The sequence below is a fragment of the Octopus sinensis genome, linkage group LG8, assembly GCF_006345805.1.
Source record: "Octopus sinensis linkage group LG8, ASM634580v1, whole genome shotgun sequence".
NCBI classification, from domain to species: Eukaryota; Metazoa; Mollusca; class Cephalopoda; order Octopoda; family Octopodidae; genus Octopus; species Octopus sinensis.
Genome location: NC_043004.1, coordinates 25,334,460 through 25,359,825, shown reverse-complemented (window position 1 = coordinate 25,359,825; position 25,366 = coordinate 25,334,460). Strand labels below are relative to the sequence as shown.

The 25,366-nt window shown below is 37.1% G+C and overlaps 3 protein-coding genes across 3 annotated transcripts in view; 1 reads left to right on the top strand and 2 right to left on the bottom strand.

Annotated features, from left to right (window-relative positions):
• Positions 1–6,496: 6,496 nt before the first annotated feature.
• On the bottom strand, positions 6,497–7,863 carry LOC118760848 (leucine-rich repeat and IQ domain-containing protein 4-like). The gene has a single exon (XM_036505183.1). It carries the CDS (start codon positions 7,450–7,452, stop codon positions 6,676–6,678), a length of 777 nt encoding a protein of 258 aa, XP_036361076.1. The 5' UTR covers positions 7,453–7,863; the 3' UTR covers positions 6,497–6,675.
• Positions 7,864–13,584: 5,721 nt separating this feature from the next.
• The window catches only part of LOC118760836 (slit homolog 2 protein-like), a 42,333-nt gene continuing 30,551 nt past the window's right edge, over positions 13,585–25,366 (top strand). Inside the window, exons 1-2 of the mRNA XM_036505283.1 lie at positions 13,585–13,741; positions 15,711–15,815. The gene's annotated coding sequence lies outside the window, so the exon portion shown is untranslated. The remainder of the gene's footprint in view (positions 13,742–15,710; positions 15,816–25,366) is intronic.
• Positions 21,259–24,906, bottom strand: LOC115214769 (histone-lysine N-methyltransferase SETMAR-like). The gene is made up of 2 exons (XM_029783798.1): positions 24,836–24,906; positions 21,259–22,000 (listed from the first exon to the last, which is right to left on the bottom strand). Exons 1-2 carry the CDS (start codon positions 24,904–24,906, stop codon positions 21,259–21,261), a joined length of 813 nt encoding a protein of 270 aa, XP_029639658.1.

The following is a 25,366-nucleotide window of genomic DNA, read 5'->3' as shown; positions in this document are numbered from 1 at the left end:
TGCCGAACCGCTAAACAAGCCAACACCCATTGTCAAGCGGTTGTGGTGGTGGTGGTGGTGGTGGTGGTGGGGGAATAAACACAACATAAGACACACACATAGATATGCCGTGACATGAGTGGATATAAATAACCTTTGACATTTTTAATCACGTTTACCTTAATAAATCTACACCACATTTAAGTCAGTTACTGTATTGGTTATTGATTACGTCTAAAGATGCATAAGCACATGTCCATAGCTATCCGCTTGTCTTCAAGCTATCAAACTGTTTTTTCCTTAAAGCAAGGTCTTGATTTTTGAGATTATCTCCCTTTGCCACATGTTTATTTTTCTCACCAAGAGAATATAATTTCAATAAGTCAAGATATTTTTTGTGTGACATTTTATGTACCTTTACATTTCTTCGGCCATGCTGGAGCACCGGCTTGAGGGATTTTAGTCGAACAAATCAACCCCGGCACTTATTTCTTAAGCTTCCTACTAATTATATCGGTCACTTTTGCCGAACTGCTAGGTTACGGGGACACGGGGACATAAACAACACCGGGTGTCAAACGGTGATGGGGGAAAACACAGACTCAAAGGCACACACGCACTCACACACACACACACACACACACACCACACACACACACACACACACACACACACATATATATATGACACGCTTCTTTTAGTTACCGTCTACGTAATCTACTGTCAAGGCTTTGGTCGGCCGAAACTATGGTAGAAGACACAGCCACGCCTGCGCCATTTTCAATTATTTCATTTTTGTTTACATACACTCGTCTACACACACATACATATGCGGGAGCGCACAGACCATGTCAGGGACGTTTTTAATTATGTATACACAGTTAAAACAAATATGGAACTGAATAATAACAACACCACGCACATCCATACATAAATACACAGATACGAATGCATTCACGGATGTCGACGACGTGAAAATGCAAGGATGGAAAATAAAATAAACAGATATAAAATACATAACAATTTTTTCATATAATGTATCCTAATCATAGCATGCATTTAATTTCTCTTATCTAGTGGGTTGGTACCAATATAACTTACACCACGAACAACCTTTATGAGGTAAGCTACGTGGACATCTTTCATACTTCACTTAATGTTTTCATGAAAATATTGAACTAAGACACTATTTCAAACCGTAATTGCAAGCGAACGTACTAAGATATCTTGTATCAACATGTCGATGTACTGTCATGTATCTTCGTATTTCTTGTAACAACTATTATTATCGTTATGATATCTTCTCAGAGTGGATAAATATGCTTTCGTTCTAATTAACGTCGGAAGAGACAAAATGTAAGCAAAGCCAGGCAGTCGGAGTAGTATAGTTGTTTATTGAACGGATAGTCCTTTGATATATTCTGAAAACCGAGAAGGCAATTGAGAATGAGTCAGAGGAAGTGGGTATTAATTAGTCATGAGATGTAATTGGGCCGGATAAAATGTCAGTTTTAGTCAAACGTTCGTTTAATTTCCATCACTGAAAAAATATTCTTACTCATTGATGCAATTTTAGGTAGGTTGAAAATGTTAGCTTTCAGCGATTGTTTACTAGAGGCTGTTAGAAGCTGCTTCAGCAGAAATGAGGAGGATTTGGGTTAGAAGCTATTTATGATCTAAGTAGCTGTTATGTGATTCTTCATTCTGGAGATAATTAATTTGTCTCTTGAATTACTTAATGATGCTGGGTTGGCAGAGCTCCAAACCAAAGTTTACCTAGTTTTATTAGCAAAGATGGTTTAGTTTTGTCTGAAGCTGTTGAAAGTTATGTGATGTAATGCGATTGAAGAGATTTAAATGTGGTTAGCTTTATGAAGGCCAACGTGGTTGGAAATGTTCAGAGAATCGAGGTCATTCACATAAAGGATATCGAGAATCCACACATGCCAAAAGCTATCAGTTTAAGAAGTGAAAAAAAAAACCCCGAAAAACAACAACAAAAACATTATATACTTGGATTTTAACTAGAAGTTTTTACAAACATTTTGATTTAACTTCTTTGTATAAATGTTGCATTTTACCAGAATTATTATCCAAGCAACGAGAACTATTCACTTAAATATTTACATTACAGACACAAGGTCTCAAATTTGGGTGAATTGTATAACTGATTGTGATTTATGCCAACTCCTGACCGGGTCTTTATTTTATCGACCCAGTTCCTGGTCGGTACTCTATTTTATCAATCCAGCTCTAAACTGCTCTTTTGCTTTTTTTATTTTATTTTATCGACGAAAGTTTCTGGTTCGTATTCTATTTTATCGATCTAGTGCCTGGTTGGTACTCTATTTTTCAACCTAATTTCAGACTGATGCTTATTTTATCGATTTAGTTCCTGCCTGGTTCTCTGTTTTATGAAATCCCAGAAGGATGGAAGTCTATGTCAACCCTGTCGAAATTTAAGATCAATAATCAAGTAAACACCACGAGGCATTTTGTCCAACGTTTTAACTATTCTGCCAAATCACGGGATCGTCCGAACCAGGTTCTTAAGGTAGTTCTAAAATGTATAAGTTACATCAATGAATCGAAACCTGGTTGCAATTCTATTAACAAAAGTCTTAGCATTACAAAATGTCTTATCATTATGAAACTGCTAACGAGAAAATCTCTACGATAACTTGAACTACATAAAATAACAGTCAAATCTTCCTGAAACTTCACCCTACCGTCTTCCATGGAGAAGGGTGGAGAGGTCATAACCAGAACGCTTTTGATAGTAGGTCTGCTCACTCTGAGGTAACCTAGCACTAAACAACAACTGCTACTAAAAGCTTGTACTTGTAACTCCTTTTTTGCAGCAGGCAATTAGGAGTGATTCTTCCAGAGCACAAGAACGAGGGGGTGACTTTTAGGAGGCCGATCAGCCAACTTGAAGCAACAATTGAATTCCCTTGGAATCTTTAAGTATGATGGATACATTGTAGGATATATAGTCTTAAATGCAGTGACTCTGAAAATTAAATGGGATAGTCATGTTTGGAACGCTTTGATCATAGGTCCGGTTGTTTGACTTAGAGTTGACCCGTGGCTATGCAGCATAAACAATAACAACAGCACTGTTAGAGACAGGGGCATAAGTTTACAATGTAAGATGGCTTATAGAAAACAAATGTTTTGACATGCCCTCCTGACATGGCGGGGGTCAGTAAATTCTAATGATTCTTTCATCAAGAATCCTAAATATAACCCAGCTGTCACGACGAAACACCAAACCAAAAATAATGGGAAATTTGATCTGTGCAAGCTGTGACAAGTATATTTATTTCTTAATATTATTCAAGAACATTTTGAAAAGGTTGATATATTAAAACTTTTATAGACCAGCCCGTACCGTTCAGCTAGATATATTCTGTATTCATGTTTACACAAAAGATTGTGGAACAAAATGCTGACTTTCAAGTCATGTTTTAAAAAATAATTTCCCCTATCTCCTCCATCTTTTTGGCAATATTATCTAAAGAAGATTACAGTAATATAGCAAGAAATATCATAGCTATTGTTCTCCGCTTTTGAAAGTCAACAATTTTAAGGATCATTGGCCAAATGTTAAAAGTGTGATAAATCATCTCCAAGGGTCATTTACAATAAAATATAAATAAGAAATGAAATAAAGTTAAATATTACAAAACCTCGTTATGGTTTAAATAAGAATGCAAACACATTTTTTCTATAATATTGATCTACGCGGGAAAAAAAAGGTAGGAGTATACTCTCTTACGTATCTGGCTTGTTTCAACGATCAACAGCATATGTCTGCTGCTATATAAAACAGTCGTGAATTAATTTTTCTGATTTACTGCTTTGTGTGAAAATAGATACTTTAAAAAAGTATTTTATTATTTGCTTTGTATTGTTGAATAATTAGGATTCTCTCACACCATTACACTTGTTGTAACAATCCAGCCACTTCGTGAAGGCCCCGTGGAAATTCTCCAAAATGAAGGTATCCAGGACCCTTGTCACAACCTCCATCTTCTCAATGTCTTCAAAACGACTGGCCCCGGTGTTCTTTTCAGTTTGGAGAACAACCAAGACTTATGGGGAGCAAGGTTTGAACTCTAGGGAAGATAAAAGGCAGTTTTGAAGTCCATCTCCGTCACGTAGTTGCTTACCAGGATTCTTGTCACTGAGCAACATGGGAACAAACTTTGCACAAATTTTGCACATCTTCAGATCTTCATGAATAATTGAATAATTCTGTGTAGTTACCACCAACACCAAACTGTATGCTTTTTACCTTTATTGACACGCATCGGTCTTTGCAAATTTTCCCAAACAGATATGATGTTCTGACGTCTCTCTCTCTCCATCTCACACGTTTCCTCATCTCACTTTTTTCTGCCGTCCTTGAGTTTTTGTGACAGCGAAAAAGTTAATCGACAAGCAATCTGAAGTTTTTCATAAATTTCTGCAGCTTTTTGTGTAGTTTAGCACAAGACTTTGTCGCATGGACAGCTTTCCAATGTCCCGACTGCAGTCTGAAAATTAATCAACCATGACAAGCAATGTTTAGCAGGATGTGTTCAACGTATTATTACAGCCGCCTCCTTCAATCTGGAATACCAAAAGTTGGCACGTCAGCTTATTAGATGTATAGTTATGATATACAGTGATCCCTCGCTACTTCGCAGTTCAACTATCACAGATTCACGACTTTGAGGATTTTAAAAATATATATATGAACGCCTAAAATTGTTCATTAAATCTATTAAAATATTAATGATAAATATTACTTCCTAGTCTTGGAACAAAGAAAAAAAAACAGGCGTAAAATGGCAAAAAAGCATATACAGGGGTATTTGAACTCAAGACGGGCTGGGATTGGCGCAATGGAGAGAGACGACGAATCACAGCTTTGTATTTTGTAATCTGGCCTGTGTAACAGTAACAATCTTTATTTTGTTAAATCTAAAGTGTTACTGCTTAACAGTTGTCCTTGTTATTAATAGACTACTGTAATGGGTGGGTTGTTGACAGCACAGGGAGGGTTTTAAAAGTCCAAATACACGTTAAATAAACACTGTAAATATGATGTCCCTATTTCGCGGAAATTCAGTTATCGCGGCCGGTCTCGGAACCAATCTACCGCGATAAACAAGGGATCACTGTACTAAGATTACAATCATTTAGGACAGTTACAACAGCTTCTCCTATAAAAGTTTCAAAGCTTCAGGAATGCACTTCGTATATTAGTATCGCAATACCAAAGAATATTCAAAATACAAAGCATGCTTGAAGAAGAAGAAGAAGAAGAAGAAGAAGAAGAAAGAATATTCTAATACCAAAGAATATAAGAACAAAGAATATTTGAACACCAAAAATTATTCGAATGCCAAAGAATATTTGAACACCAAAGAATATTGGAATAACAAAGAATATTCAAATTCCAAAGCATATTGAAATGCCAAGGAATATTCAAATTCCAAAAAGTATATCAACAACCGAAGAATATTTTGAATATCAAAGGGTACCAATCGTGTACTTTATTATACATGCACGTTCGTCCGTCGGAGCGACAAAGACCATCTTATCGTCCTTAAAGGATAACTGATGGCTTGTTCGGTGACTTTTTCGACACCATCGACTGCACTCTTTAGTCTGTAACCCTTCAAACCAGTGGCAAGACCAGGTCAATACAATTGGGGATGGAAACGGACGCAAGATGTCTTACTTGCCCCATATTGGTCTCTGTATTCCACAATGCGTTGCTGCAGCCACACTCGTCTCATTTGAACTATGTCGGTTTCTTCCGTAGAGTCCACCGATCCAATCTGTTCATGCATAGAATGGCAAGCCCTAACTCACCAAGATTTACCTCGTTGAGCTCGCTAGACGAAGAGTTTATTGGAGTGTAGCTGCCGTTGTATGCAAGCAACAACTTGGAGCCACAACTGGGCCCCAATTGTTGGATGCCAGGAGGAAGATCAAAGCGGACGAACCACTCCTGTGAGTGCGACGTATTCCCTCGTCACAAAGTACTATTCCCCCTGATACTCCATACACTTTAACTATAACAATAGACATAAAAACAATAATCAACCTTATACTACATTTTCATAATCATTTGTGGTAATCATGAGAATGTATACATCGCAGAGAGAATGTCAGATTCCTCTTCCCCCACACGGCTTGCGAGTTTGCTACAAACATTTTCAGCAGAACAATAACAAAAAACTTGTTCCAGAAAGTTTACTATCACTACTGTACTGACAATTCATTTAAAATATGAGGAATTTGGGCGTATTGTTTGTTAATACATAAAACAACATTGTTTTGGTGAATCTGTTTAATTATATAAAGCTCATGAGTCTAGCATGGCAACGGCGAGCAATACAGTTGCGTGGTGCATATCGAAGAACAAAGAATCTAGCAAAATGTCACTTAACATCGAAAATAGAACGTGTTAATAGAAACTTGGTAAAAAGTTAGAAATGTAAATACTACTTACTCCAATGTTAAACAATTATTGGTTTGTCCTTTCACAGATACATTTTCGTTGATTTAAAAGAAGAAAAAAAGAACAACAACACAAATGTTGAAATATTCAACTGTTTTAACGGTCTATGAATGTGAGATAAATAAAACGATTAAATCTTTTAAAAAATCCATATTGCGATTGAAATCGAATCTACGTTATTTTTTATTGTGTGCGAAATAATGCTTGATTGATTTAATACCTTGCCGGCAGATGTCCACAGGTGGCCGCTCCATAGGGTTGCCGTCTAAAACAGCTGACGTATATATGAAGCTCCAGTCGAGTTTATCTAATTTCCCAAAACAACGCGGCAAGTTTGTGAGACAGTTTTCACCGAGCCAGAGGCAACGCAGTTCTGTCAGGTCACACAAAGTGTCAGGTAAGACATGAAGGCGGTTACGAAATAAAAGTAGTGTTTGGAGCGAATGTAGCTGACCTATAGAATGTGGAAGTTCAGAAATTTTGTTATCGCTCAAGTCTAGAAATTGAAGATTCTTCAGAATACAGATCTGGGGTGGAAACACAGAAAAGCTGTTATTGGCCAAGTGTAAGCTCTGCAGCTCATTCAATCGGTGGAATTGTGGTGGTAAAGAAGTTAGATAGTTATTACTCAGAGTTAAAATCTCCAAATGCGATAAATTGCTAATCTCGGGTGGTAAGTTCGTGAGTGCGTTGGTATCCAAGATCAGAATTCTGAGGTTTATTAACTGACCAATCTGTTTAGGTAGAAAATAAAGTTTGTAGTAAAGAGATGCCTCTCTGTCTGGTGAAAGAGACAGAACTTCAAGTTCAACCAAAGAGAAAATTGCAACAGGCAACTCATGAAGATCGCGTCCACGAACACGAAGTTTCTTGAAACCAAAAAAACTCGGGTCATCTGTTTCAACGAGACGGCGCAGGTGTGTGACTTCATCGATATTTGAACTAATATCCATTGATCTGTAGTGTTAGTTGAACAAAAGCAATAATGAAGAACACGGACGAATGTAGAAGTTTGATCTTGATAACGATAATTACTCGTAGAACGAATTAAATTTTAACAAGAAATAAAACTTTGATGATATGATTAACAATTCCAGGAATGTCACTGGAGATAAGGACTAAGCGTAACTATTTGCTATCAAAGATAGTTATCTAACTACAATATTTTTAATATATTGTAGTCTGGGAAGGACTATATATTCATATGAGTGTAATGATTCGTGGAATCATGTATTTATGAAAATGAATGAATGAATAAATGTATGCGTGTGTGTGTTTGTATGTGGAGTTGTGTGTATATATTGACAGCGTTGCTAAGATTTTCTCAGGCTTTTGTGCCAACTGGAAAAGTAAACAGTCAAACAAGGGTGGGGACTGTCTTGCAGACAGGAGGAGGTAGGGGGGCCAGAATGTGGGTGTTTGTATGGAAACTAATTAACTACAACTCTATAATTAGCCATTGGTGCTTGGTAATTTGGTGATAGGAACAATAAATTATGAACGTCGGCGAACCGGGGTAGAGCATGGTTGACAGCAGCAGCAGCAGCAGTAGCAGCAGCAGCAGTAGTAGCAGCAGCAGCAGTAGCAGCAGCAGCAGCAGTAGCAGCAGCAGCAGCAGCAGCAGCTGTAGTAGTAGTAGTAGTAGTAGTAGTAGAAAGGTGAGCGATGTAAGTAGTGATAGTTGTGTCAAGCAGAAATAACATTATCGGTTGTTAGTAGTACCAGCAGCATAGCAGTAAAACAAGTTGCTAGCTTTTGTTGTTGTTCTTGATAACGGTGATGATGATGATGATGATGATGATGATGATGATGATGATGATGATGATGATGATGATCTTTTAACCCCGGATCAAAGACACAATTCATTTCAGATTATCTTATCCAATGTGTAGAAATACTTCTGTTTTGCTTGCTTTTTATTTCTTTATTTCTTTTTTTTTTATTTTTTAAATGCGTGACCTGGAAGACATTTGGCTGCTGTTTCTAACGATCACATACAGCCCAACTCACCACTCGCTTAGGCTCTCGATAGCAGCTGCAGCGGCGGTTACCCAGGATGAGCAGTTAAGGTTGATTACTGTGTCAGAAAATGCAACTACTTACAGTATGTAGAAATAAAAACTCAATGAATTATAAAGAGATGTCAGTAAAAGAACAACGTCTACCTCTTAATGGTGCCAGATGGAAGGACTTAAGTTATCATCGTTCTACAATAATTGCAATTCAACTAACCGAGATATAGTTTCTTATACTGGCCTCTGTCACAATTTCTGGCGGGTATTTATTTAAGCGATCATTACGAATGGTTGTGTAGGGTGGTATTGAGGTTTAACTCGACACAAATTGACGCATCGTTTTACACCAGAATGCACATATCTGTATTTGAATCTTTTATTTGTTTCGTTCATTGGACTGCGGTCATGCTGGAGTAACCGCCTTGACGGGTTTAATCGAATAAATCGATCCCTGTTTTTGCTTTTTGTATTCTTTTTTGACTTTCCCCTTTTTTTCTTTATCTTTTTATTCTATCGGTCTCTCTCAAATGGGTGGGTGACAAACACAAATACGCACACACCCATACACATATACACACACAAGCACAGAAAAGAGCCATACATACACCCGTACATACAAACAGATAGACAGACAGACAGACAAGCAGGATTGGGAGCTTTTTTTTTTCGCTAGTTTCAGCTCAGAGCTGCGGCCATGCTGATGCACCGCCGTAGTAGAAAATACCGCTAAGCATTTCGCCCGGCGTACTAACGTTTCTTATTTCTTTATTGCCTACAAGGGGCTAAACAGAGAGGGGACAAACAAGGACAGACAAAGGGATTAAGTCGATTAGATCGACCCCATTGTGTAACTGGTACTTAATTTATCGACTCCGAAAGGATGAAAGGCAAAGCGAACTCAGAACGTAACGGCAGACGAAATACTTACTTCTTTACTACCCACAAGGGGCTAAACACAGAAAAGACAAACAAGGACAGACAAACGGATTAAGTCGATTACATCGACCCCAGTGTGTAATTTATCGACCTCGAAAGGATGAAAGGCAAAGTCAACCTCGGCGGAATTTGAACTCAGAACGTAACGGCAGATTAAATACGGCTACGCATTTCGCCCGGCGTACTAACGTTTCTACCAGCTCGCTGCCTTCCAAGTGCACCAATTATTATTGCTATAAATATAAATTCATAATCTGGATATGGAAGCTAGAGGTTTCGAAGCAGTTGTCCATAGTTATCTTCTTTCTCTTTGATTTTCAAAAAGATATTCACACCAGCAGAACTGCTAACCTCTTTGACGATACATACTTTTTCTTGTGTTCCCAAATAACAATATCTGGCCTGTTATACTTACACTTGACAGATGTCTTGACGGGAATGTTCCTCCAGTATTTCTTGCGCACGTATTCAATAGCACAGTAGAGCTGTTTCTCTACATATATTCCAAGGCAATCTTTTCCCGGATGGCATTGTATATTGCTTTTGCGACAACGTCGAGTCGCATAGTACGACCGTGATAACATTTTTGGGTAGCTGCTAATCACGTGTGATGTCTTCGGTAGAAATATGACAAAATCTATATTTACAGTTGCATTTTGGAACCCCAAAGGCTTTACTGTCTCTTTTATTTATTAGGTATGTAGTAGCAATTTCCTGTTCTTGGATTGCAAATGCATAAGTTTTGAAGTGTGATGTGATGTAGTGGTCACGAATCCAAGAGAGGCTTCACTTCATATCAATGTCATTGTTATCTTCAAGTCTTTGGGAAACATGTATGATCATTTTTAGGTATGCTGAGCATTTCACTTCCAAATCTTTGAGTCATCTTAGTCCGGCTGACATAACTCAAAATGGGTAATGAGTGTATAGGCCATATTTCAGGGATTTTTACCCCTTTATCAGCATCTATCTAACCCATTTTCACCAAACCCATCGGTTATATAGCCACCGCATACAGCAGTTTTAAGTTATTGAATGTACCAATTAATAAGTTATTATTATACTGAGATTCCCGGGTCTGGAAATGCATATTAAATGAATTCCCAGATCCGTGAATCTCAGTATATGCTTCCTTCTCGACATCATTAATCATCATAATGAGAGGTAACTTGACCTATAATTTTAAGCATATATGTAGCTATATATATATGTGTGTGTGTGTGTGTGTGTATTCTTGTCTGAGTATGTATGTAAGTAGGTTCGCATATTAATACATTACTTTATATAATTGCATACATGGATATGTATACAGGCGTCATAGATTAACTTGTACCGATTCTAATAGAAGTGTGTGTGTGTGTGTTTTGCAAAAAGTTGTACAAACGTTCGTGAAGATTCGCTGGGAAAACGAAAATATTGCACATATGGATGTACACAGCTTAGATCCCTCCATTAGTCGCTAATTGAAGATCACAATAATTTCGGCACCTGTTACAATATTGCCCATTCCAACAGCGCCTATAAGCCATTAGAGATGCGATGATACAGACGAGTTGAGGCGTAAAACAACCAAAGATAAAAGGGTGTATAAAAGAAACTGATGTGTAACAACAAATTAAGGAAGAAAACAAGCACATTAAGATCCGAACAAGGATATAATGATGGAGTGCATTCCTGTCAATTCAATGAATAAAGTTACACATGGAGTAATGCAGTCGACCGCCTTACGGTTTTCAATTGCTCGGGGACGAAAATGAACGTACAGCCACTGCGAAAGCAAGGGGAGAAAGAAGTCTAAAAAAGGAGTCAGATGATGGAAAGGCTTTGTGGGAAGGAAGAGAATCAGGAGATAGTAGCAAATGAGTGAAGATAGAGAGAGGCATTAGGTATACGTACATAAAATATTTGATATATGTAGTATGCGTGTGTAAAAGAAGCTCGTAGAACAGCAAATCAAACGAAGTTTTTATATGCAAAGAGAGTAGTAAACCTCAAACTGATGAAGGAATATTTTCGTACATTTGCAAAGCATGATCTCACGAAAATACTTTTCCATCAAGTCTGTGTTAACCTTGGTTTTCTTTTTTATGAAAGAAATTTTTTTTAGAAAGAATTTTTTTAGATACTTTTTAATTAAAAAAAATTCATCTTTCACTCTCCTCTTGTCTCTTTCCCTCTCTATTTGTATGCACGTATTTTTGTACGTATCGCTGAATGAAAGTATATGTACATAAGCTCCTTAAAATACCCATGCTTATATCATACTACATGCTATACGCGTTTGACAGGCAAGTTTCTGTGGTTTTGGTGTGAAATAGAATAAAAATTTTTTATAGACGTTTGAAACTGCTAACGAAATCTCTAAAAACAATCGAAAAAATTTGATCTAATACCGAAAAAGAAATCCGTGACGCAAGTAACACACCTATTATAAACTAGAATATTCTTTACTAATACTTTCCTTCCTGGTCTTTATGTTCTGAATTCGAATACCATCGTGTTCAAGTTTGTCTTTTATTCTTTCGGGTGGGGGGATAAAATAAGTACTAGTCAATTACTCAGACTGATGCAATCGACTAGCACCCTCCTCCTAAAAATTGCTGGGCTTTTGTCAAAACTTGAAACTTATTATTTTTTCAGCTCAGGTGTGTCTCCGAAGGTTCTCACGCAGGCGTGGCTGTGTGGCAAGTGACTTTTACTATAGCCTCGGACCGACCAAAGCCTTGTGAGTGGATTTAGTGGACAGAAACTGAAAGAAGCCCGTCGTATATATATATATATATATATATATTTGCATATCTGTGTTTGGCCCCCACCATCGCTTGACGACCGTTATTGGTGTGTTTATGTCCCCGTAACTTAGTGATTCGGCATAAGTGACCGATACAATAAATATTAGGCTTACAAAGAATAAGTCCTGGGGTTGATTTGTTCGACTAAAGGCGGTGCTCCAGCCTGACTGCAGTCAGATGACTGAAACCAATAAAAGAATAAAAGAATGTGTGTGTGTCTCCACCCCTCACTCTCTCTCTCTCTCTCTCTCTCTCTCTCTCTCTCTCTATATATATATATATATATATATATATATAGGAGTGGCTGTGTGGTAAGTAGCTTGCTTACCAACCACATAGTTTCGGGTTCAGTCCCACTGCGTGGCGCCTTGGGCAAGTGTCTTCTACTTTAGCCTCGGGCCGACCAAAGCCTTGTGACTGGATTTGGTAGACGGAATCTGAAAGAAGCCCGTCGTATATATGTATATATATATATATATATATATATATATATATATATATATATACACAACGTGTATATGTTTGTATGTCTGTGTTATGTCCCTCCAACATCGCTTGACAACCGATGCTGGTGTGCTTACGTCCCCGTAACTTAGCGGTTCGGCAAAAGAGACCGAGAGAATAAGTACTAGGCTTACAAAGAATAGGTCCTGGTGTCGATTTGCTCGACTTAAGGCGGTGCTCCAGCATGGCCACAGTCAAATGACTGAAACAAGTAAAGGAGTAAAAGAGAAAAGAGTATACCTTCCTTGGCTCTAAAGAGGTTCGCCAGTCTTGAGTCCAGATCAATGCAAACTCTCTCTCTTTTTTTTTTTAATCCTTTTTCTTTCTTTTCCTCTGTTCCTTTCCTTTTTACAAGACATACTTTATTAAGCTTACTTACGCTAGCAGGCACTAAACGAAGGCAGACATAAACATTGCAGTGAATTAAAACGCTATGTGGTCTCATACTTTTTGTAAGATTGAATGTTCTAGACGAAGACACAAGACAGATGCAGAAGTAAGCGAAGGAAAAGAAGCAAAGAGGAAAACTAAGGCAGAGACGATGATTACGATGATTATGAGGAAGAGGGAGAGGGAGGAGGAGTAAGTGAAGGTTGTAGACCATTGGTTTATTAACATTTTTAGCATTACAACAATATTTGTCTGCTTTATCGTTTCTTCCGTCTATTTTTTTCTTTTTAATTTTGCAGAACACGTGGTATATCATTGGGCAGAGAGCCAATCTCTTACTGTGGTTAGAAATAAGTTAGTTTGTTTTGAGCACCATTATATAACAGGTATTTATTTATTGCAGTCATGCTCACAGATTCTTGGATTCTTACTCTGAACACCTGTGAAATGCGCACAAAAATATCAAGTTTTTTTTTTTTTTTAGTTTAACATTTCACAAAGTTTGCTTGCCAGGCTACGATGTGTGTATTATCAATGCTATCAACATTTTACTATTTAGTTTCAGACTTTGAGACAACGCAGGAGATGGTTTCTAGTTAATATATGTATGTATTCCTATAAATTCTTCTGGCTATGCATGCCTTTTTGTATATATATATATATATATATATATATATATATATATATATATATATATATATATATATATTATATATATTATATATATATATATATATATATATATATATATATATATATATATATATATTATATATATATATATATATATATATATATATATATATATAGTATGTCTGTGTATTTATATAAATGTTAAATGATGTAAGTTTATGTATATAGATATAAATTTTACACCAATCTATCTATCTAGGTAACTGCCTGTCACTCTATCTATCTATCTATCTATCTATCTATCTATTATCTATCTATCTATCTATCTATCTATCTATCTATCTATCTATCTGTCTGTCTATCTATCTGTCTGTCTGTCTGTCTATCTACTTATCTCTCTCTATATATAAATGTAAATTATATATTACACACACACACACACACACACACACACACACACACACACACACACACACACACACACACACACACACACACTGTTTAGAGATGGTATTAAATTTTGAATGTTTTTCTTTCATTCTGTTCTTTTCTTCCCACTTTCACGATGAAATTGAGAACTACGAGAAACATTGTCTGTCTTTCAAACTATAAAAGACAAGGAACCACTTTTATCGTGACTTGATACCTGTTTGACAATGTTACCTTGGCAAAACAAAACTGCTTGTATATTTATCAATGTTAACATCTTTAAATAAATCCAGATGACAATCATCTGTTCCTGTTGAACTTGTTTCGAATATGTTACTGGTAAATATATTCTATTCAAATGATAAATTTGATCAACTGTGATAATTGTAATGATTATTATTGAATGAGAGAGCAGCAAACGCCATCAAAATGACTCTGGGTACAAATATAAGAAGCCTAATATACCCATTATGACTACCCGTCATATACCAGAAACATGCATCACAACCATATGTGCTCGACAGGGTGATCTCATATCAAGATAAACAGCGCATGACCTTGCAAGTGGAGCCCTTTTAAAGCATCATCATCATCAACACCACCACCACCACCACCACCACCACCATCATCATCATCATCATTATTGTTCTTGTTATTATTTCCATGTTTTTTATTGTATTTTATATCTTTATTGCATTTTATATCTTCTGTTCCATTTAATGTTTTTCAAAGACAATATTTCTATAGAGTTATATATATAATATATATGTTACGGAGGGTGTCTGGAAAAGTATGAGAGAGGAAATCTCTTAATTCAACTGGCAGTGTCGTCTACTTAGTGTCTGTGACCGATTAGGAGACTACTTCGAAATGTTAATACCTCACAATCTAGGAAGGTGGCGCTGTGAGCCGATGAAGGTATATACACACCATTTATCAACAAGTGAGATATAGTCTTCGTGACAAAATACACTGAGTAGCTTGTGCCCCATTTCGAACGTGCATCAATCATATTCTGACTGATAATAACATTGATTACAATTGATTACATATTCTGACTGATGATAACATTGACTACAATCTTGATCTTAGTCATTCATTCTTTATGGCACTGCCTGGTTGTAATTCATTATAATGCCCATCCACGAATCTAGATTTTGCACCTAATGAGCAATTCAAGAAACGTTTTCATGGTCGCTTTAACGTGTTTTAAAGCAGAGTTTTGCTTTTCAGTTATCATATAGGAAACAGCCTTTAAAGCTTTTAAAGTCATATAAATTACACTGTACAGAAATTACAGTTATTTTCTATAGCCTATAGCACTCTGATGGAACCTTTTAGATAACCATTTCCCTATCCTTTATGATATACTTTTTAGCTTCTCTCACTTCGACCGGCCTACCCATGTATTCTTTTGTTTAGCAAATTATTCGCATGCTAACGGTTTTTGTTGTCTCATATATGTTTTAGCGATGACAGTATGTTAGTATTTGATACTATTAAATCTTTCAGAAAAACTTCCGGATCGGTTATCAAAATCCAGACGAGCTAATTCTCAACTGCTCTGTCTGATGAACTCCACACACTGAATCTGACTTCTCCTCTACAGTTGTTTTTGTAAGTATAATCAACCACTATTGTCTTTGCGCCGATATTCATTCACCTTACCATTCAAAATTACCTGTTTTTTTGCTAATATTTTGCCTGCCTAGATTACTCAAATTTTTGCTCTTTATTTCATTATTACAGCTCGCATCTCAGAAACTACGAATCCTCTGTATTTATGTTTATTTATAACCTTTGCCATTTAGCTCATATTGATTTTAAATTTTGGTACAAGGCCAGTATTTTCGGGGGTGGGGGTAAATCGATTGCATCAACCCCAGTGCTCAGCTGGTACTTATTTCATCAACCTCGAAGGGGATAAAGGCAAAGTTGACCTCGGCGGAATTTGAACTTTGATAGTTAAGACCGACGAAATGCCGCTAAGCCTATTTCTCAGCGTGCTAACGATTCTGCCAGCTTGCCGCTTTCTATCTAACCCATATTAAAACAAACAAAATCAATACTAAACTCTTCAAATATTTGTTACATCCATCTATTTTCTTCACCCACAATTCCTAGAACGGTCGTGGGGATAGTGTCCGCGGGTACCTCCTCAGAGAGTCCTTTTAGAAACCACCTTCATTACACTTTCGGTCTGAATTCTCATGAGCGACTAACTGACACGGGAGATATTCTCCAACCGTTTCATTCTTTGCTTACTCCTAGGCCTCCTACCCTTTGGTTCGGCTTGGAGAATCCATTTTGAAATTCTTTCCCGCAACATTCTAGCCACTCGTCTGTAGTTGTGAAGCTGTGACTTCTCAATGCAGAGAAGAAGCTTCACACGGTAAGACTCCTTATTAAGAAAATAATATTTTTAAAGTTATTTCATTAGTTTATTTTAGTTCACAGGACCAAATTATTTATAGGCTTTTCCTTCAAGTGATAAACTCGTATATTTTTCTTTTTTCTACGTCTGATAAGCTTCACTTCCTCAAATCTAATTACAATTTTTTGGTCATTTTTATGATTCTTTACAACAAATTTCCCATCTATATTTCCTGAAAGTTGTTGAACTGTCACAACTTACGCGGTCTACTTGTTTCCCTATCTTAACCGAGTGTTTCGATCATCTGTAAAAACCATAACTACTTTATGGACAGCCTTCTTCTCTTAATTCCAATATATATTATATATATATATTAAGGTTGATGTTGGAATTCAGCTAAATATTAAAAGTATTAATGACAAGTTATAGGCCGGAAATAGTTTTCTCTCACGTTACTGATGCTACAAACTCTCTTTCTACCGGAAGTTACTAAGTTTAGTTCTGCAGATAGATTTACTCTTAGCCGCTGTATCTTATGTTTATAACACACACACACACACACACACACACACACACACACACACACACACACACACACACACACACACACACACACTCACACACACACACACACACACACACACACACACACACGTACACACACTCACGTGTGTGTGTGTATATATATATTCTTTCTTTTACTTTTATTCTTTTACTTGTTTCAGTCATTTGACTGCGGCCATGCTGGAGCACCGCCTTTAGTTGAGCAAATCGACCCCAGGTCTTATTCTTTGTAGGCCTAGTACTTATTCTATCGGTTCTTTTGCCGAACTGCTAAGTTTCAGGGGCGTAAACGCACCAGCATCGGTTGTCAAGCGATGTTGGGGGGACAAACACAGACACACAAACACATACACACACATACATACATACATGCATACATACATACATACATACATATATATATATATATATATATATATATATTATATATATATATATATATATATATATATATATATATATATATATATACGACGGGCTTCTTTCAGTTTCCGTCTACCAAATCCACCTACAAGGCTTTGGTCGGCCCGAGGCTTTAGTAGAAGGTACTTGCCCAAGGTGCCACGCAGTGGGACTGAATCCGGAACGATGTGGCTGGTAAGCAAGCTACTTACCACGTGTGTGTATGTGTACATATACATACATACATACATACATACATACATACATACATACATATACATACAGACAGACAGACCGACAAATAGATAGACAGATAGACAAATAAATAGATGGATAGAGAGATAGATAGATAGATAGATAGACAGACAGGCAGACAGAAAGACAGGCAGACAGACAGGCAGCCAAGCAGACAGAAAGACAGGCAGACAGACAGGCAGCCAAGCAGGCAGACAGGCAGACAGGCAGACAGGCAGGCTGGTAGGTAGGTAGGCAGGTAGGTAGGTAGGTAAACAAACACACTCACTAATTTGAATTCGTAACAAAATATTTTCGATAAATAGTTATCTTTGCCAAGTTTGTATTACATACTCAACATGCATTCAGAATTATTATGTGAATGTAAGGAATATTTTCCTCCTCTTCTACTTATTGTAACATTTGTGTTCTTTCACCAAAACATTTTTCATTTCTCTAAACCATTTTTTTTTTGTTTTGTTTCTCATAATACTGATCTCTATAAGAATACTCATTTGATACGGTTTCAATGTGATTTGGGAGTAAATCTTTAATAAGAAGAGCATCAAAATTTAACATTCTTGGGTTATGTATTCTTTATGTTATCTATTGCTTTACAATCCAGCGAGAGAACCTTTTATGCATTCGCTCGACTGAGAAAGGAGACATTGGGCAACATAATCCTAGTTATCAAAATATGCAAGATAGTCACCGACTAAAACTTCTTGATTGGATCAGCTCTATTAGATTTCACTTGAGGTTAAACACCAATAACTATTGTTATGAGTCACTGAGATGGCTCCAAACTGGCCAATAATAATACACATTGTCAGGAGAACAAGGAACAACTATTTGGTTATAGTTCAAGCAAATTACTGTTCCACTTCTACTTCTCTCCTCCTTCCCCACTTATCCCCTCGCTGGGGAGAATTAGGAAGATGTATTTCAAAAGATGATACGAAACACAACAAAGAAGACACTAGAGAGCTGAATAAATAAAGTAATAGGGAAAGTCAAGCATAATAAAAACTGCTCTCTATATTAAAAGAGGAAGCATTAACAATAAAGAGAATGAAGCCGCTATTTTACTCAGGTCGCGACTCTCCGAGCAAACATTTACAGCCTCTTAGTCATGGCTGGTGCCAGAGTATTCAGCGCCCTAGTTGAGTCAAACAATATATTCTCCCTTCTTCCAGTTCGACAATATGCGCTACCTTCTCCCAGTCTTAATCTATGCTTTCCTATTCTCAAAGTCCTAAAACGTGCGTCCCCATCTCCAAGTCCTATATTATGCGGGGGCCCCTATTCCAAGCCCTACATTATTCGGTACATCATTCTCCCAGCCCTACTGCAGCTTTACGATTGTACAAATCGCCGAGTAAACCTGGCAAAGTTTGAAGCTTTACGCCTAATCATATCACAGATCATAACAGCACATCTACACCCCCCACCGTCCGCCTTTCACCCTTTATCTATGCACTATTTTCCATCCTTCTCTGTTCTGGATGAGATCTTCCCTATTCTCTTTCTGAGATTTCGTGTTTTTAAATGGACTAAGTAATTTTGTTCATGTTGTTCAGAATTTGTGCGCCACCCCAGATTTTAGCGCTGAAGGCGATCGCCTACTTTACTTAACGCGCTCAGTTGTGGTATTAGATTTCTTTAGTATATATTACACAAGTGTGCAGTCTTGGTAGAAGTGTGTCAAAACAAAGAAGCCATGAGAAGGCCTTGTGTTAGAACTTGTACAAAGATTAGCTAAAGTATCCTATTGTTCAAAAAAGTTGAACGGTATAAACAGTATTATATAGTTTCTAAAACAACTAAGGGAGGGAAGAGTTTTAAAACATTTTAAATGCTCTGGACGAAGACTACTCTCTTAACTCTTTTACACTTTTACTTGTTTCAGTCATTTGACTGCGGCCATGCTGGACTAAAGGCAGTGTCCCAGCATGGCCACAGTCAAATGACTGAAACAAGTAAAATAATAAAAGAATATATATATACAGGATTGACCAAAAGTTTCCTTATAGTAACTCAAAACCATTTTATTTCAAAATTTATTTATATTTAACAACTGAAGGAATTTGATAAAAGCATCTAAATACGAAACATCATGAATATTGTTCAAACTGAAGTCCTTCTTGAGCGACACATTTTTCCATTCGAGTCAGTACAGAATTACATATTGTATTTATGGAATTTTGATATACTGTCGGTGACTTTTGGCCAACCCTATATATATATATATATATATATATATATATATATATATATATATATATATATATATTATATATATATATATATATAATTCACAAAAATAACCAAAAGACGAAGACAGGTGGTGTAGACAACAAACAGATGTATTATTTTACCGCTCGAGAAGTGAAAAAGTCTTTAACGTTTCGAGCCTACGCTCTTCCACAGAAAGGAACACAGAAAGAAACAAGGAGATATAATAAAGAAGGTGCTGTGGCTAGCGATCCATCATGGCGAATAACTGAAACAAATAAAAGAATAAAAGAATATATATATACAGTGTTGGCCAAAAGTCACCTTACAGTAACTCAAAACCATTTTATTTCAAAATTTATTTATGTTTAACAAATGAAGGAATATATATATATATATAGGAGTGGCTGTGTGATAAGTAGCTTACTTACATAGATCCGGTTTCAGTCCCCCTGCGTGGAACCAGGCCAAGTGTCTTCTACTATAGCCTCGGGCCGACTAAAACCAGATTGCGGCCATGCTGGGACACGGCCTTCAGGAATTTCAATCAAAGTAATTGAGCCCACTACTTATTTTCTCTTTAAGTGTGGTACCTATTCCATCGGTCTCTTTTACTGAACTGTTAAGCCACAGAGTCGCACATGCACCAACACCAGTTGTGATGCGGTGGTGAGAGACAAACACATGCACAAAGATACATACCCATAGATATAAAGACGACGGGCTTCTTTCAGTTTCCATCAACCAAATTCACTCACAATGCTTTGGTCGGCTCGAAGCTGTAGTAGAAGACACTTGCCTAAGGTACCACACAGTAAAGCTGAATCCGGAACCATGTGGTTAGAAAGCAAGTTATCAAGTTGGTGCGAAAGTTATGTCCGATTTAAAGATCTAAGATAAAAATGAATAAGCCAATGACTATGGAAATATTTATTCATTAACATACTCTCCATTACTTTCAACGACCTCATTCCATCTTTCAACAACCTTATAAAATTCTGTATTTTTAGAACCAAAATATGAATCCAAATCATTTTCAATCTCTTCTCTTGTTGTTAACCTAAGTCCATCAAAATGGTTCTATAGCCCTCAGAACAAATGGTAATCAGAAGGAGCAAGGTCAGGAAAATATGGAGAATGAGGCAGTATTTCCCAATCAAGTTCTCCCAAGAGAGTTTTGGTCAGTCGAGCTGTGTGAGGACGAGCATTATCGTGATGGAAGATGACGCCCTTTCTGTTAACCAAGGATGCTCACTTTTGGCTCAGAACTGTTTTCAAACTACGAAATTGCTCACAGTAAAGATTAGCATTAATTGTTTGGTTATTGTCCAACAGTTCATAATGGATTACTCCTTTAATATCCCACCATGCACTCAACATGATCTTCTTTGGATGAAGTCCTGCTCTCGGTTGTTGAACTGGCCGTCCTCTTCGACTGATCCAAGAACGGCGACGTTTAACATTAGAGTAAAGAATCCACTTCTCATCACCTGTAACAAGCCTGTCTAAAAATGTTGTTTGAAAGTGTTGCGAAAGCAATGATTGACAACAAGCAGCACGCTGTTGTCGATTCTCTGGAGACAGCTCGTGGGGACCCATTTTCCAGCTACTGAAATCTTTCCAATGTGTTTTAGCTGGCTGGCATACCACGGTTGTATGAGCCACGTTTAACTGTTCTACAAGTTCCCTAGTGGTAACGGCAGGGTTCTCTGAAACAAGAGCTTCCGACATTTTGGAATCAAGTTTTTTTGGACGACCCTCTTTTGGCTCTTCTTTCAAAGTGAAATCACCAATTCGGAAACGGGAAAACCACCTCCTGCAACTTCTTTCATTCACTATATCATCCCCATAAGTGCTCTGAATAGATCTTGCTGCCGCACTTGCATTAACACCTTTATGAAACTCGTAGAGTAAAACATTTCTTATCTGATCTTTAGATGGGACAAACATGGTGGGAAAATTTTCTGAGAATTGTGGCCAGAAGTTAGATAATCTGAAAGAAAATAGTACAAATTAGACACAGAGATATCTTAAAACTACAAGAAAAGGTTAAGAATTGATAAATTTGCTCTGAAACATTTTTTCTAGAAATCGGACATCACTTTTGCACCAACCTGATGCTTACCACACACTCACTCCTGCGCCTACATAATATTTCTATTTCTTTCCCGAACCACTGTGCTATTTCCGCTACTTTTACAACCATAGAATATTATCTATTTTGAGATCTTTTTTTTTATTTCGCTTCTTTTGGTTTTCCTTTCTTTTCTTTTTTATCTGGCACTTAAAAGTAGGCCTGTGGAAATGGTATATGTAATGTCACAAATCCTCATTTCTTCTGGTTCTATACGTTTAAGGGTTCATGCAAATGTAACAGAATTTAAAAAAAAATCTCTGCTATGATGTAAATACAAACAGCTTCGAAGCCTTAATACTGTCAAATAATATTTATTTACCTAAAGTGTCAAAGTACCAGTTAAACGTATCATAAATATTAATCATATCCATCTGACTAAAGTTTACTTTACCAGCACCAGCTGCCTCTATCGCAGCCATCTTTCACCGCAGCCAAGAGACACTAATATAATGTTGTTGTTATTATTATTGATTAGCCCCAGGACTGCTTTGATTGGTTAGATGTAAGATCAAAGATGTTCTAGCCGTGACTACCCCGATATTTTTCACGAAGTTAATCTACGATAACGTTATTTGATAAATGCAGTAGGATACGATTTCAGAGAGAGAGAGAGAGAGAGAGAGGAGAGAGAGAGAGAGAGAGAGAGAGAGAGAGAGAGAGAGAGAGAGAGAGAGAGATGGAGAGAGAGAGAGAGAGGGAGTTGGCTACTATTTTGAGCAAATCCAGCGACTACGGAATGGCAGTCTCTTTCTTTCTTTCTTTCTGTTTTGAATCGCTTCTTTCGCCTTTGTATTCTTTTAATACCGTTTCCCCCCCCCTTTTTTTTAAAGAAGTTGTGTGGTAGAATGGTTAGAATGTTGGACAAAATACGGTGCGATATTTGTTCTAACTCTACGTTCTGGGTTCAAACCCACCCACGTCAGCTTTGCTTTTCACCCTTCTGAAGTTAATAAAATATCAATCAAGTACGAAAGTCGATTTAATTCACTGCTTTCCTGATTTGAGGCCTTGTACTACCTGTATTAAGAAAGTCCCCAATGTAATTCATTTCAGACATATTTCCTTCATCTTTCTTTTCCTTTATTTTTGTTGTTTTAAAGTCATCCTTTTATCATTCACCTCACAGTCTGAGCCAAATGGGAAGTTTCTATGTGAGCGTTCGACTGTTACAGGTAACAACCAAGTCAGTTTCCACTATTTTAAAATATTTCCCAACGTTAGAATTTCCTTTTTCTCGTGACAAACTAATATACAAAGCTTAAAACGTGGTACCTCAGCTTGAACTGAAGTCCTTCAGCTTTATATAGCTTTCTTATGTTTCTGTGTCTATAAATGAATTGGAAAAAAAAACCCTATAAAGCCCGAATATTGTTCGCCATTATTACTTTAAACCCTTTCTGTTCAGTTTATATTTCAAAATTATTATAAAACTTTTTCAAAAATTTACTATCCTTTTATTAGTTCCAGTCATTGGACTGATACTCCAGTACTCATTTTTTTATAGTCTGGTACTTATTCTATCGGAGGCGCAATGGCCCAGTGGTTAGGGCAGCGGACTCGCGGTCGGAGGATCGCGTTTTCGATTCCCAGACCGAGCGTTGTGTGTGTTTATTGAGCGAAAAGACCTAAAGCTCCATGAGGCTCCGGCAGGAGGTGGTGGCGACTCCTGTTGTGCTCTTTCGCCCCAGCTTTCTCTCACTCTTTCTTCCTGTTCCTTGAGTAACGCTGCGATGGACTGGCGTCCCGTCCAGCTGGGGGAACACATACGCCATAGAAACCGGGAAACCGGCCCAATAAGCCTGGCTAGGCTTGAAAAGGGCGCATAAATAAAATATAACTTATTCTATCGGTGTATTTCACCAAACTGCTAAACTACGGCTACGAACCAGCGATGGTTGTCAAGTGGTGTGTGTGTGTGTGTGTGTGTGTGTGTGTGTTGGGGGACAAGCACAAAGACACACATATACACACACACATATACGACGGGTTTCCACACACTTTGCATCTATCAGACGTACCTATTTCTCCTTTGGTGACACATTCTATACAAGATTTTGAAGAAACCGTCAGTTTATTGAGGAGCACAGTATATCGTCAATACCAAAAGTACTCTAGTGTTTCTTAAATATAGTTACACATAAAATAACCTACATTCACAAGTCAACCATATGTTTAAAAAAGACATTGTTACGGTTATTTTATAAGCTTTTATTTTGTTAAGGTAGCTTTCTTCAAACTTTTAATTTTGGTAAATTTTGTATTATTTTAACCAATTCAGTTTAATTAAATCAATAGAAAGGACGAGATCTTGTAACGTTCATCAAATGGAACCTCATTTGTTATGAAAAACTCTATTAAAGTCAACATTAGTCAAGGAAACTCTTCCGGTCTTCGGTTTTATGAATTGACTTTGTTCTAATAAAATAATGTGTCTATTCATTTGGACAAAACGTTCAGCAACAAAAGATAAATATACGTAGATGTGACAACTGAAACTGAACTAAGTATAAACATATGAAATAATTCACAAAGATTACATTTTTTTCTTGTCAAACATATTAAAATGTGGATTGAAACCATTTATTTTGTACTAGAAATACAAGTGTCATTCAAAATGTTAATTGTCGGAATTTCTTATTTGTGACGACAATAGATATTTACAGGATTTCTTTCCTGTGATGTGTAAATTACTTTGGAGTTAATCCAGTAATTCGGAAAATTTTAATGCGATAGTTCAAATCGATGAATCGTGTTTTTAACATTCCACATTATACATGAGGAACAGGTGGTCCGTTCCCCTTGTTAGATGTAGGTGTTTCACATGCAGTTCACTGTTAATTCTTTTACTGATATTCCTCCAGAAGTCTCCTATCTCGTTGGGATTTTTTTTACATAGCCTTGTGTATGCTTTGAGTTGTTTGGATGACTTTTATGTGTGTTAGTGTGCAGCTTCTGCCGACGCCATCACCACAGAAGCAACAACATCAGAAGCCAAAAAATGAGAAAAGAAACATAGTAGCAGCGCCAATGTTAACAAGCAGATACTCCAGCAGCAGTGATAGGAACTACAACACGAAAAGCAGCAACCGCGACAGTAGCAATAACAGCAACGGCGATAGCTGTGGCAACAATAACAAGAACAACAAAAACATCAACAGTGGGAGCAACAGCAAGAAAACGGACTCCATGCAGCATTTAAGTCTCATTGTGCCACAACATCTC

Coding starts and splice junctions, on each gene's coding strand:
- LOC118760848 (XM_036505183.1), bottom strand. CDS start 7,452: ATGGATATTAGTTCAAATATCGATGAAGTCACACACCTGCGCCGTCTC.
- LOC115214769 (XM_029783798.1), bottom strand. CDS start 24,906: ATGTTAAAAACACGATTCATCGATTTGAACTATCGCATTAAAATTTTC. Junction 22,001..24,835: donor ATTACTGGATTAACTCCAAA/GTAATTTACACA, acceptor ATTTTCTTTCAG/ATTATCTAACTTCTGGCCAC.